General features: G+C 39.7%; 2 protein-coding genes across 2 annotated transcripts in view; both read left to right on the top strand.

Moving 5' to 3' along the window:
- The window catches only part of nek8 (NIMA-related kinase 8), a 20,891-nt gene extending 12,846 nt beyond the window's left edge, over positions 1 to 8,045 (top strand). The window contains exons 11-16 of the mRNA XM_035679989.1: positions 664 to 781; positions 943 to 1,093; positions 1,713 to 1,876; positions 2,118 to 2,270; positions 3,684 to 3,842; positions 5,679 to 8,045. Coding sequence (XP_035535882.1) covers positions 664 to 781; positions 943 to 1,093; positions 1,713 to 1,876; positions 2,118 to 2,270; positions 3,684 to 3,842; positions 5,679 to 5,707 — 774 coding nt within the window. The 3' untranslated portion in view covers positions 5,708 to 8,045. The remainder of the gene's footprint in view (positions 1 to 663; positions 782 to 942; positions 1,094 to 1,712; positions 1,877 to 2,117; positions 2,271 to 3,683; positions 3,843 to 5,678) is intronic.
- Positions 8,046 to 8,580: 535 nt separating this feature from the next.
- traf4a (tnf receptor-associated factor 4a) overlaps positions 8,581 to 14,174 on the top strand; it is a 38,210-nt gene continuing 32,616 nt past the window's right edge. The window contains exon 1 of the mRNA XM_035680697.1: positions 8,581 to 9,152. Coding sequence (XP_035536590.1) covers positions 9,010 to 9,152 — 143 coding nt within the window. The 5' untranslated portion in view covers positions 8,581 to 9,009. The remainder of the gene's footprint in view (positions 9,153 to 14,174) is intronic.

Here is a 14,174-nt window from a genome sequence, read left to right as displayed (position 1 = left end):
TTTTTTTGTTAATTAAAAAGAGCATAAACTGTAGCATATTGATTCCTTTTCTTTTTGCTTTAATGTATCTTAAGAGCCTGTAAATGGTTTCCCATATACAAAAATGGATTAATCTGTAAGTAAGATAAAGTATTTCTCTTCATTAAGGTAGTTGTTTTACAGCACTGCTGCATTAGACTCTATTAGTTTTAGCTAGGTCATCTAATAAACTGGGAGCAGAGTGAACTTTCTTAGTATTTCTCTAGTATGTTAACAGACATACAATATTAGTTATAATAGATATAATGTGCATTAATACATCCACGTGTCTCCCAAAGTTTTGTTTTTACTGACTGGAGGTTTTTGCTTCACACTGTGTGCAGCAGATAATGTGAATGCTATGATTTGTATTTCCTGTCTTAATATGTGAGGAAGAGCCCTAAATTATGGCAAACATGCCTTAAATTAAAAATCCAACCAGGGATTTTGCAAAAGTAGAAAAGATAAATTCCTGGACACTGTCAAACTGACAAAACATTCATTCACAATGTTTTGGTCCTGCATGCTACAGTTATGTTGTATACCTATTAATGATTCTGTGTCCCTGCAGACATTTGATACAAATCTGTGATATAAACATTACAATGATGACATTTCTTTCCTCTCTCTGTTTTTATACTCAAGCCCAAAATAGTTGAGGCGCTCCTCGGCTATGAGCTGGTTCAGGTGTCGTGTGGTGCTTCCCACGTACTCGCTGTGACCAATGAAAGAGAAGTATTTGCCTGGGGAAGAGGAGACAATGGTATCGTAAATTAACTGGTTGTTCTTAAACTCACTCAATCTATCTTGGTATTCATCTTTTTGGTGTTTGTTTGTGTCAGACTGATTTATGACTCACTTCATGAATCACATCAGCACACAGCTTGATTGTTGGGTCTGTGTTTCTGTTCCTGTGTCTCAAAGGTCGCCTCGGGCTAGGCACCCAAGACACCCACAACTCTCCTCAGCAGGTATGTTTACCTGTGGAATTTGAGGCCCAGAGGGTGGTGTGTGGAGTTGACTGCTCGATGATTATCAGCACCCAGCACAGCATCGTGGCATGTGGAAGCAACAGGTAGTTACTTCATATTTTCACACCCGAAACTGTGGTCATTAGTCTCTGTAAACATGTCACTGTCTGACATGAGTTAATAATCACCTGTGAAACATTTCACTTCACATTTAATGAGAAAACATTGTATGTTTTCTATGGAGGACATGTTTTGATGATGAAGTGATCTTTTATTTTACTCTCATAGGTTTATGTTATAAACTGATTCATTCATTCATTCATTCATTCATTCATTCATACAGGGTGGTGATAGAGATACTTTCATGGTGCGCAACCTGTGAGGCAGCATTCTACTAAAATGACAAAGACTGTTTTTGTCATTGTTAATCCTTCTCTCTCAGAGAGGTTTTGGACCGGATTTAGAGCTGTGTAGGAGTCAAGAGTAGCAACAGTAAACACAACAGCGTTCATTTCAGGTTGGAGTAGAAGCAGCTTTGTTCACATACCTGCAGCTCAGCAGACACCTGCAGCAGACAAGGAAATATGAATAGAAAATGTTAACGGTATTTGTGATAAATATAGATAATATATTGAAGGAGTGGTTTGAAATGATAGAATAAAGGCAATTGTCCTCTATTCCTCTGTTACAGATACCTTGATTTTGTTGTTTTGTTGTGGTCAGGTTCAACAAGCTCGGGCTGGATAAAATAGCAATTGGAGAGGAACCAAATCCGTCAAATCAGGTGGAAGAAGTCCATTCTTACGCTCCGGTCCAATCAGCCCCGCTCAACAGTGAGAAGATTGTTTACATTGATATTGGGACAGCCCATTCTGTTGCTGTTACAGGTAAAATATTATTAATCTATCTAATCAAATTCTGCCTCCATAATGGTACTAAATAAGAGAAGATACCAGATAAAGCGGAAGGCTGCTTGGAAAGATTACTTCGAGCATGTTCAACTTGTGCTAAATCTTAAAGCTAATCTTTTTTTTCCACACACAACTCTTCAGTCAAATCAAACATGGTTTCATTTATTGTGCCCAAGAAATTTGCATCACCACTTTAATGCACATTTTCCTTGTCCAGAAAAGGGTCAGTGTTTTACCTTTGGCAGCAACCAGCATGGCCAGATGGGCTGTAGTTCACGTCGTAGCAGCCGCGTGCCCTACCCGGTGCCCGGGCTGCAGGGCATCACCATGGCTGCTTGTGGAGACGCTTTCACCTTAGCTATTGGATCTGGTGAGTAGAAGGGACTATATGTGAAAGCTCTGTTTTTAAAGGCCCTGCACACCTCCATAGTGGAGACCTTTGCTCAGGTTGAAAATGGGCAGACATACGTGAGGTCTTGAACTACTAAGAACCATAAAGATGTTACTTGTCCCACATAAGGGGTGCGACAAAGCTAACAGGAGAATCAACGAGACATCAGCCAAGCACAGTCTCACGTGGCGTGGCAGAAGGCAGAAGGCAGGATGGGACAGGAAATATTGTGTGCAGGCAACATAAACTGCCAGGAGCTAGCGTGGCAAGTGGGTTAACAACATCAGTCAAAGCTTTTTATCAAAGATATTACTGTTATTATGAATGAAAAACAAAATCCAGTCTGAGTGAACCATTAGAGGAGGTGAAATCATCTGTGTGGATGTAGCAGGAGGTGTGCAGGGCCTACAGTCACAGTCACTACTTGCGTTCAAGAAAACCCTGAATCTGAAACTTAACAGCTGTTGAAAAGCATTTCATACATGCCATGTTGTTTGGTATTTAACTAAATAATATTCACACACACAAATGTTCTGATAAGTATGATGTGAATTTTATGGTTTTGCATAAAATGTTTTTTGTTCTGCTGCTGACTCGAGACTGCGGTTACCAACAATGGCAGCATTTTCAAAAAGTCTTTATTTTCCCTCATTGTTCATCCCAAGCGAACAAAACAGGGTTCATCTCAGCTCTGAGTTTAGACAGCATTGCTCAGATATCTGTGGTTGAGCTGCTTTGGAGGAACAGAGGAGGATTCTGGGATGCGGAGGGTGTTGCATTTTCATGAGAGTCACCCAGGTTTAACAGTTACTGCGAGCAGCTATGTGACCACACAACAGTAGTGTAACTTTAGCTCAAAAACAAATATGATTAAGTGTTCACTGTGATGGAAGTTTATTTTCATGTCAAACTGAAACAAACTAGAAGTTTAAAAGCAATAGTTATATGGAACATACAGTGTGGTTTGGAAAAAGGGTTAGCAGTAATGTAAACTACACAGATAATAGGCTAAACACACAAAACCATCAGTATGGTTCTTTAAACACATGGCTTAACAGATAGGTAACAGATGTGTGTATGTGTGTTTATACTTGTGTGTCTGGAAGTGTGTGTTTTGTTCTTTAAGCCGAGGATAAAATGGTAAAATGTCATATTGTGCCAGCGATTGGCTCCCTGGGGAGAAAGCCAGCGGTGCCAGTCATGCTTGTAGGTTTTCTTTGTTGAGGGAAGTCTTTGTTCAGCTTTGACTTCCTACAGATAGAGCCATTATGCTGCCACTGCAGGAGAGGCAGAGCTGTCAGTTAAAGATTTTTGTGGATTAATGCATCCTGAGGTTTGTGCTGTGAATGTGGAGAAACGGTGACCAGCTCCTTCTTCTCCTGCTTTCTACAGAAGGGGAGGCGTACACCTGGGGAAAGGGGGCCCGCGGTCGCCTCGGAAGAAAAGAGGAGGATTCTGGGATACCGAAGGCGGTGCAGCTCGACGAAAGTCACCCATTCGTGGTGACATCAGTGGCTTGTTGTCATGGCAACACTCTGCTGGCAGTGAAACGTAATATTTCGCTCATTACCCCTTTGTTAACAAACACTGTGAGATGTTGGGATGTGGTGAAATCTAACTGAGAGGGTACTAATCCCCAGATGAAAGACAGGCTGAACTTGAGACAAGCTTCTCTTGATAATGTCGACAGAGACGCATGTTTTTCCGTGCAGAATTGTGAAAGGACTCATTTGTAAGTTTGAAAGCTGACTGGCTAAAGCTTCGTTTCATACAGTCATACACTGGCGGCGTGTCAAAGCGCTCTTTTCACATTAACAAACTGCTTACTTTCAGCTACACTCTGCAAACTCGATCACAACCTTTCTATCTGCGTGCCAGTAGTGATAATTCAGTCCAACCCTGCATCGTCGCTGTTGATTTTTAGACTGTCATGCCATAGACCTCTTACTGAGAGGAATGGAAAGCACTTTCTCCCGGCAGTGACGGTGCAAAAGCCACATATTCTAATGAAAACTGAAGAACAGTGAAGGTGGGATTAAATCCTCCCTCTACACTCCAAATTGAAAATAGCTGCAGATTTAGAGAAGATTAAACTGCATCACAGTTTAATAAGTAGCAGACATGTTGGTAATCCTGGCTACAGGCTACAGCGCTGCTGTTTAAATGTTTCTTTGACCTGCACTGTGTGACAAGGACATGGAGACCACATGGACACAGATAGAGGTCATTAGCAGGATCTACTTAATAAGCATAATACTAAACCTTAATACAACAGTCCGGATGACAGTGCTGATATATGTTTTCATGCACCGTATATACTTTTTATGAGGATTTAAATTCAGTGTATGAACACTTAAAACCCCCAAACTCAGTGATTTTATGAAAGAATTAAATTCATACTGTATCAAGAACACAAAACTGTTCACTTATTCTACTTACAGATCCCCCTCTGTAGTCAGTTCAGTTAGATGTTAAAGCTGACTTTTGTTTCTAGTTAGATTCAGGTGTCACTGTACAAATGTATTTCAAAGTCTCCATGTTGTCTGCAGATATTGAAGATCTTGAAATCATTTTATAACAGATATTTTTAAGTATGTGTCCACATTTTTATTCAAAACATAATTTAGACTGTCATCAGAGACTAAAACTCTTCACCACACCTGTTCAAAGCCACAGAATTAACTATTCATTCATTCAGTCAATGCAACAAAAAACCATTAGGAATTCAAAGGTAGTGCAGGTGTAACTGTACAATCTTTCTTGTTCAGGAATCCAATAAAGTTATTGGGATTTCTGCCTGCCAAGGACTCGCAACACCGCTGAACGCTCCCTTTAAAATTTCAATTTATTTCTTCAGAAAAAGTACAAGGTCTCAGTCCCAAATTAAAAAACGGAACAAATGTAATTTAAACAAGTTAACTTTTAAAGAACGTTTCTAACAGTAATGTGTGTCCTTGTGGGAAGGTTAAGCTGTATAGCAGTGTATGTGGACAAACACAACAAGCTTGTATAGATATTTAATAAACTGTTAGCCACTTTCTCATTGATCTAATTGATTTATCAACTAGAGATTTACAAGAGAACTCATGTGCTGACATTTATGGCAGCAACTAATGATTATTTTGATCGATTAATCTGTTGATTACTTTCTCAATTCATTTACGAATTGTTTTCTCATCTTCAAATTCCTCGTTTTATCCGACCATCAGTCCAAAACCCAAAGATATTCAGTTAACCATCATAGATGACGAAGAAAAGCAGCCAGTCTTCACAGTTACAAAGATTGAACCAGTACATTTGGCTTTTTTCAATCAATTAACTGACTAATCAGCTAGTAATTGCAGCTCTACTGACGTTTTACCCTTGTCCCTTTCTCCCTCGTTTCAGCTTTGCTTGAGGAACCTGTCCCGAGATGATTTTGTCCTGAAAACGAACCCCCCTCAGCGCTGGCGATGGAATGAGGTGAAGGACAGCTTCCTCTGAATAACTCCTCCCAGAGGCCCATCTGTGCTGCAGTTGAAAGATTCCCTTTCATACTGCAGCTGCGCCCTCAGGCTTTAACTTAGTCTTCCTCTATCTAGTGTTTTTTTTCCTCCTCCAGGAATGAATGTTTGTTTCATTCGGTGGTTTGATATCATGGAGCAAGGGTCAAAACCTGTGTGTGGCAGCAGGTGTATGTCACAACAGGTTAGTCTAGGGGATGTTGCAACACAGTCACTGAAGCTGGATTACAGGAAGTCATTAGGCAGCTTTCATGTGGTGAACTATTGTCCTCTCTCACATGCAGGGTTAGCATGATAAAGACCAGTAAAAGCCAAACTGGTTTGAGCTCTCTTAAGCCCACTGGTGAATGACGATACAATGCACATGGAGGAAAAGAATGAAAGACACTTGAGTGTTAAGTAACTCATCAGTCAAATGAACCAAACACATTAATCTCTATCACATCGTCAGTGGTCACATTGTGCTTGATTGGATTAGTCCTCCAATACTTTTGTAGCTTGAGAGCAGCTTTCAAACCAGATAACGATGTGTTGTTTAGGGTTCAGGTGTTTGTCTAAATGAGTGTGTCTGAAATCACACTGCTCCCTATATAATACACACTTAACATTTTATAACGAGCAGTGGGGTAAAAAAACTGTTGTGTTTTTGGAAAATTCTGTGTTATAACTCACTGTAAATGTGTATTATATTAGAAATGAGATTATGTATAAATATTGTGTAAACTGTATTCATAGGATGACCTAAGACTGCCGAAACAAAAGCCAAAATGTGCCTATCAGTGGTGAAAGAAGGACTCAGGTCTTTTACTTAAGTAAAAGTATAAATACCACAGTGTAGGAAGAAAACAATCCTGCATTAAAATTTTTACTTTAAACCTACAAGACGTTTTTAACTGGTTACGATACAGTCCTAATTTAATACTGGCGCCCCAACGTGACCTACATAAACAAACAAGACCATCAGCGAGAAAACAGTTTCTCCGCGTATTCCGCATGTTTCGTAGTTCCTCCTTCGCGCTTGGAAGTGGAGGGTGAGGTGAGGGAGTTGCTATCTGCAACTACACAGCTAGATGACACCAAATCCTACACACTGGACCTTAAAGTAAAAGTACAAAAAAACCTCCAAATACACTCAAATACTAAAAGTAGAAGTACTAGTGCAAAATGGCCCCTTTCAGAATAAGATATATTATAATAACAGTATAGTATAGTAATATAATATAGTAGTATAGTATTTACTATAGTAAAGCTGGAGCTAATTTTAATTGCTTTGTACACTGCAAGGTGCCTTAATCTATAATAATGCATTATAATTTGATTGTTGATTATATTCTGTATTGATAATTTAATTAGAAGCTTAAGGTACCAAATAAATGTAGTGGAGTAAAAAGTACAGTAAATCCCTTTGAAATGTAGTGGAGTAGAAGTATAAAGTACCATGTAATGAAGTAAATGTATATAGTTACTGCCACTGGTACCAAGGAGTGTACATCATTTATAAGTATTTTTATATTAACTTTTTCTACAATATCGTCATCACCAGTTACCATGACATTTTCTGGTGTTAAAGCTTTTATTGTCAAACCTAAAAGAAGGAATGATCTTAACAGGTGTCTGTTGGATACATAAAACATGCAACCTGACTTCTGTGATAAATCTTGTGTTTTATGAGAAGATGGTTCACTGTAATGTCTGCAGAAAGAGAGTTAGTCTGTTACCTGCTCTTCTTCAGTGCTGAAATGTTTGTATTGGCTGCTGACAGACTGAAAATGAAACATCTTTATCATGACTGTGTAGGTTGACTTTAAAATAAATAGTAGTCAGCAGTTTAAAATGAACCTGTGGTATAAAGCTGGAGTTCACAGTGACAGTCTGATTACCTTTGTGTAATTCTTCCCCATTATTCTCACATTAATCACCCACTCACACATTAATCTGTGTAATTGCCACAGAGCTGTCATTGTTGTTACACCGTAGATTAATATTCATTTTTCCCTAATAAGAAATCACCTATTTTTCTAAATGTAATTACGTGTTTACAGTATTTTACTCCTTATTCAAGATGTGTTCACACCTTTCTCTGAGGACACGGATCGATTACCATTGTTGTCTCGTGTGATGATGTAATGATGATGTAATCCGGTGGCAATAGAGCAGGTGAAAAATGATCCATACATGTGTCTGTATGTAGTATTTCTACTTCCATTAAACGATGCAGACCCGCAGTTTGTTTGTCTGTTTAATGAGTGTAATAATGTATGTGAGGGGTTATTTTAACATGTATTTAGAAACATTTTAAGATGAAATAAAGGGAGAGCATACTGTATTTATTCATTGTGTATGTTCTGCTCTACCACCAGGGGGCACCTCTCACTCTACTTTAGGCTCCTGTAGTAGGTCACTTTTAATATTTATTTGAAGTAAACCTTAACAACAAAACCCTCCTCGCCTCTTACTTAACTAATTAAGACTAAATATTTTAAATACCTCTAAAGTCATGCCCAGTTTGTGCACACACATTAACATACAAAAGCCTTCTATCTGACAAATAAATAATAAACATTAAACAAGAGCATGAAAACAAACAACGCATTTCATTAGAGGGCCGCTGCAGCCGCACAAAAGCCCCATTAAAGATCCATAAAGAGCGATCAGAGGGATAAAGATGGTGTGAACTGACTGTTTCAGCTCCTTGACTCCTCCTGCATGGAAGGAGGAGGCGGGACTCGGTGCACCTAAACAGACGGAGGGGTTGTGCATTGTGCTCAGTGTGTCAGTGCTGCATCCACTGAGGAGAGAGAGGGCCACACACACACACACACACATCACGGCCACATTAACCCCGAGCTGTAAACCTGCACACACACAGAGAGAGAGAGAGAGAGAGGACGAATCTGTGACCATCTCTGCAGCCTTTCCCCGGACTGTCTACCGCTTTTGTTGCCATCAGTCGCCGGGGCTGCACGGGAGGAGAAGCTGGAGGGGGGTGGAGGAGGAGGAGGAACTCGCCTCCTTTAAAGCCCGATCGGTCGGCGGCGGAAGGGACGTGATATGAACCCCTCATCGGCTTGAACGGCAGTGCAGCTAAATAGCCCCGTTTTCCAGGAGGGGGGTGGGGGTTGTTTAACGGAGGATCAAAAAAAAAAAAGAGGACATTTCTACCTTTAACCTGCAGCTGAAGGCCGGGAGGAAAAGCCCCCACGGAACCTGTAGCGATGCCCGGGTTTGATTACAAGTTTCTGGAGAAGCCAAAGAGACGGTTCCAGTGTCCGCTCTGCAGCAAGGCGATGCGGGAGCCGGTCCAAGTGTCTACCTGTGGACATCGGTTCTGTGACACCTGTCTGCAAGAATTTCTAAGGTACGGCGTGTGTTTGTGTGTGTGCAGACGAGAGATCCACCTCGCTGCAGGCGATACCGGAGAGTACAGCCCTTGTCTAGTTTCGGTCGAGCAGCAGTAAATAAAGGATGTGTAGGTGTGTCCTCCTCACCTTTCCTCAGCAGGGTTTTTATATTAATTTTTTAGTCCTGTGATTAGTGTAGCAGCACAATGACTGGGACAGTGCATGGGGCCTGGTGAAACTGCACATGTATTGAACTCCCTTCCTTTTTTTTTTAGTTGCAGGTGTTAATTCCCCCTCTGCACATATGCAAGGATTTGAATGCATTTGCGAGCCACTGTGTCAACATAAACATGACTGAGGATCCGGTTATTTTGGCTCAGTCATGCAGGTATTTTCTTGAGAACAGGTAGAGGATGTTGTCATTGTTCTGACAAAGGAAAGAAGCTTTTTGTTGTGGCTGCATCATGCATGGGTCAAAAAAAAAAGAAAAAGAGAGAGAGAGAGAGAGAGAGAGAGAGAGAGAGAGGCTTGCACTGATGGTAGTTGTCCAGTTTTAACTCCTTCAGTCTTTTAGGGTGGAGTGGTTTTAGTGTTAATATCCTTCATGTTGTGGTGTTTGTGTCCTGCAGAGGGCCCCTGCCTCCCCATCCTGTCTGTTTTTGCCCCCAAGGGGTAGCTGAGTCTGCATGGGTCACAGGGTTGAGGATGATGAGGTTGAGGATGTGTGTGTGTGTGTGTGTGTGTGTGTTTGAGAGTCTGCCCCCCTCCTCACCTCCTAATCTGCTGAAGTTTTTGTGAAGACTTGTAGAAAGAAAGTCTTTGTTTTCCCCACACTGTCCTAAAACAGTCAATAATTATTACACACACACAAAGGAAACTCGTGTGATTCACAGAATCTCAGTTTTAATACCAACAACAACAACTTACCTGCAAAGTGTGTCTCCCAGTCATTAAGTAAACTTCTATAAGACGCAGCAGACAGAGTGACTGTGGGTTTATCTCTCTATGTGTGGTGTTTACCAGCAGTCAATCACAGAGTTCTCCATGTGCAGAAGAGCTGTGTGCAGTCTTTTAGGAGGTTGATATTCTGTATGGACATAAACAATTTGTGCTTTTATTGAAGTCTGAAGATAAATGAATCATATGTTATGTCTTGTTTATCTAGAAGCCAAAGATCTTTAATTGCACAGATGTAAATGGTGTTCTCGGGCACATTCAATCATGTTCAGGAGGTAAACAGATAGGAAAAAAAGAAAGTGAGTCCAGTTTTCTTTACAGAACAAACTAGGGCCAGCAGATAAAGATGATTGGTTGTCTTGCTCATTATTTGCTTGATTAATCGATTCATCATTTTGTCTAAAACGTGTAATATAACAACAAATAACAAAAAAGAAATGTCTATCAAAGATCAAACTTTCCCAGAGTCAAAAGTGATGTCATCAAATGTATTGTTTTGTTCTCCAACAGAACCAAAGGTATTCACTTTACTTTCATATAAAACAGAAAATCCTCACATTGGAGAACCTTGAACCAGAGAATATCAGCAAATTAAGCAGAGGATTAATTGATAATCTGAATAGCTGCAGAGTAATTGACTAATTGTTTCAGTTCTAGTACAAACTATGATGGTTCAAGGGAGAAATTAAGCAAATATGCCAGAAATGTCAGTATCAGCCTCTCAAATATAAAGATTCCCTGCCTTTTCTGTGTTTATATCATCATAAAGGGAATATCTTTTGGGTTTTTGGACTGAAAACTGGCGTATCTGACTCATATGAGTTCATGGTTCCTTAGAAGCCTATGCAGGCTGGACATAGTTGTGTATGCATGATGTATTCTCTATTCACACACAGAGCAACCATACTGTTGTTTTCCTATTATTGAGTCATATCTAGCTGATACAGAAGAGCAACCTTTGTGTTGCAGATGAACACAATCAAATCAAAGCTTTAGTGATGAAAGATAAACGGAGAAAGACAAAACAGAAACTTGCTGTCTGTTCATCTTTGTTTGAGTCACTCTGTGGAGAAGTTAAAGCCTGAAAGCTTTAAAATATAGTTAAATATAGCATTTTAATTGTTAACGTCAGATTTACAGCCCATTAAAACACTGCGGCTTCTTGTATTTCCACTGAGAAATCAACTCAATCTGACTGTTTTATTTCAGTTGGTCTTATTTAAATGTAACCAGTGCTGAAAAAATCTTAAGATGTCTTCAGCTTTACTTCATGAAACTTGGAGACATCCTGAGGGAAACTCACAAGCAAATAAAACAACACTTGCCGTCAGCAAAAATGAATATCTAATTAAATATTAAAATATCTTTTATCAACTTTTTATGCTTTTCAAAACCTTCTTGTGTCAGAAAAACCAGTCTACTAGTCGACAGGAGAGATGTGGAGATGTGAATTCATGTTCTGAATACATAAACAACTCTCGTCGTGAGCTCCTAGTTTTCAGCACCTTGAGTCATCAGGAAGCCTCCTATGGCTCACTAAACAGCAGCAAATTGCATCTGGTTGAAAAGCAGAAACTCAGATGAACAAAGAGAGCGAGGGAGGAACAGTGTTCGCTGCTGATCAATGAGTTTGGCCCGACGCTTTGTCTGCCTCATCCTGCCCGCCTCTGCCTCCGTCCTCAAGTTTACGGTCTTTTTTTTTTTTTTTTTTACTCCCACATACTGACTGAATTTAACTAAAGTTTCCCAACTTCTGAAACTTTTTGTTGAGTAACTGTTCCTGTTTAGTCGGGATGTGAGTACAGATATGAGTCTGATTCCTCCCTGTCTGACCTGCATGATGTGAAGTTATGGAGCAATACCTGTGTTCAGAAATGCCACTTTCTAACCTCTTGTAAAGGAGTTAAAGCTCGTACGTAGTGGCTTCATTTATGGTTAGAAAATTATTTACTAATGATTTATGCTATAGATGAGTTGTAACTTATCAATAATCAGAACAACCTTTGACTGGTGAGATCATGTGACCACTTATTTCTAGAAAAGTCTGGGCCAAAATCAATTTATTTACAATTATCAGCACTTATAACTTCAGATTTGTGGATTAAAACACTTTGCAGACATGATAATTAAATAATAATTTACAACATTTATAATTGCATTATTACCAAATGGAAAGTTTTTCACAAAGTGGCAACCTAAAAGTATCTAAAAAAGCCATGTCAATGATTTATTAACCATTAATAGGGCCATTAGTTCCAACTTATAAACTTTTCATAATGTGCCTCATTAAAAACGTGGTACCTCATTATCATTAAGTGGTTGAGATGTCTGAACAACTTGTTACAATCATTCAGATTTTCCAGATAATCGACATCTTGATGTAAAAGATCACGCTGTCTCCAAGTTAAATCAGAGATCCTGGTTCACTTCTCAGATAGAATAAAGCATAAATAAACATTCATATCAACAGCAGTTGGTATTTCAGCAGCTCTTCCATCTTCACTAACTTTCACACAACAGAAAGAAAGCCACTGCCAAGGTGAGCGGCTGCGTATTCACCTCTTTAATTAACAAAGCGTGCCAGCTGAAGCCAGTTTCAGCCCTCTCGGCCATCGAGCACGCTCTTTTGTGAGGAGGGTTCGAGTTTATTGAGGCTGACAGACAATAGTTAGCTAATGCTTTGCCCATTGTGCAACTAGGTTGATCCTATTCCTGTAATTATTGAAGGCTGTGTAACATCCAGTCCGGGCTTGCCAACCGAGTCTGCCCACTTTCACATTGACAGCTCTCTCACTGTCTCTGGAGTCCGCTGCTCTGTCGAAACAGGCCACCTAAGAATGCTACTGCATGGCATAGCTTCAGAGTTAATTATGCTCTCTCAACAGCAAATCAAATATTACTTAATGGTAACACTTTACTTTAACTCCCCCTATTTAGCCATTATAAGGAGTATATAAACAACTAATAAATGGGTTATAACACACAATAATGTAGTTTTAAGCAGATTTAAGTGTTTATTAATGTATTTGTCAACAACTATAACCCCTCCTGTGGTCACCCGTAAGTGGAGGCTGCAGTATAAACAGATAATAAATCCTAATGTACAGTTGTAATAATACAAAATATAGTTCAGAAACACTTGAGTGTAGTTGTACGCAAATATAAGGACATTTTAAGTCATTTTTTACACTATATTGTCATTCATTATCTGTTTATACTTTTTATTTAATTTACTTGAATCCTTAAGTGTGCAGTTATAAAGTTTATTAAGTCACCAATAAAGAGTTTTAATAAGCAATTATTTAGTTATAAATGTCAGAAAGTCATTCTAACAGTTGTAATAGTATAAAATATGTCTTTCAAACACTTAATAATGCAGTTGTAAGCAGATATAAGGACATTTTAAGTTTATATTAGGTGCATTTATATTATGACAACTGTTCTTTACTATATTGTCATTTATTATCTCTTTATACACCAGCCTCCACTTCACGTGTCACCCAGTTCTCAGTCACAGTTATTTTGAAAAGGGTTAACCTTGTACTTTGACTTCAAAGGATGTCAAAATAAGAGTGGAACTTCCCTGAGAGGCACTCGAGGACACACATGGATTGTTCTTACTTTACCATGTCTCCACGCTGAAAAGAGCTGGTGTGCCTCCTCTCTGTCCACAGGCATGTTAGCATGTGATGCTAATGGGCTGTGTTTCCGCCCCAGGAGGAATGTGTAAATACTTAGCAGCAGCAGTCCTGGAGGCTGCCCCAGCTCCGAGGGAGAGTCATAGGGTGAAAGTAGCCCAGCCCTGCAGCTTTAAAACTCCGCTGCAATCAAATATGAGTCACATGCTTCAACAATTGAGTGTTGCTGACTGGGGCAGGCCTTTGTTTTAGCAACACTGCCTCCTTAATAAATGAGAATCAACACTTAATGGTAGGGCTTATAGCCATGCCAAACATGCCAGGTCTCATGGCTCATCGGCCCTGGGTCTCAATGTGACAGTGGTGTCTCTGTAGGGATGATGCAGTGCTGTGCCACGGCCTTGACAGGGGTGTAATTGGGTGGTTCGGCTCGGAAGCGTCCTC

Source organism: Morone saxatilis, unplaced genomic scaffold (assembly GCF_004916995.1).
Source record: "Morone saxatilis isolate NCDOM2014 unplaced genomic scaffold, NCSU_SB_2.0 Contig8, whole genome shotgun sequence".
NCBI lineage: Eukaryota > Metazoa > Chordata > Actinopteri > Moronidae > Morone > Morone saxatilis.
Note: the sequence above shows the minus strand (reverse complement) of the source record. Positions and strands in the feature narration are given on the sequence as shown.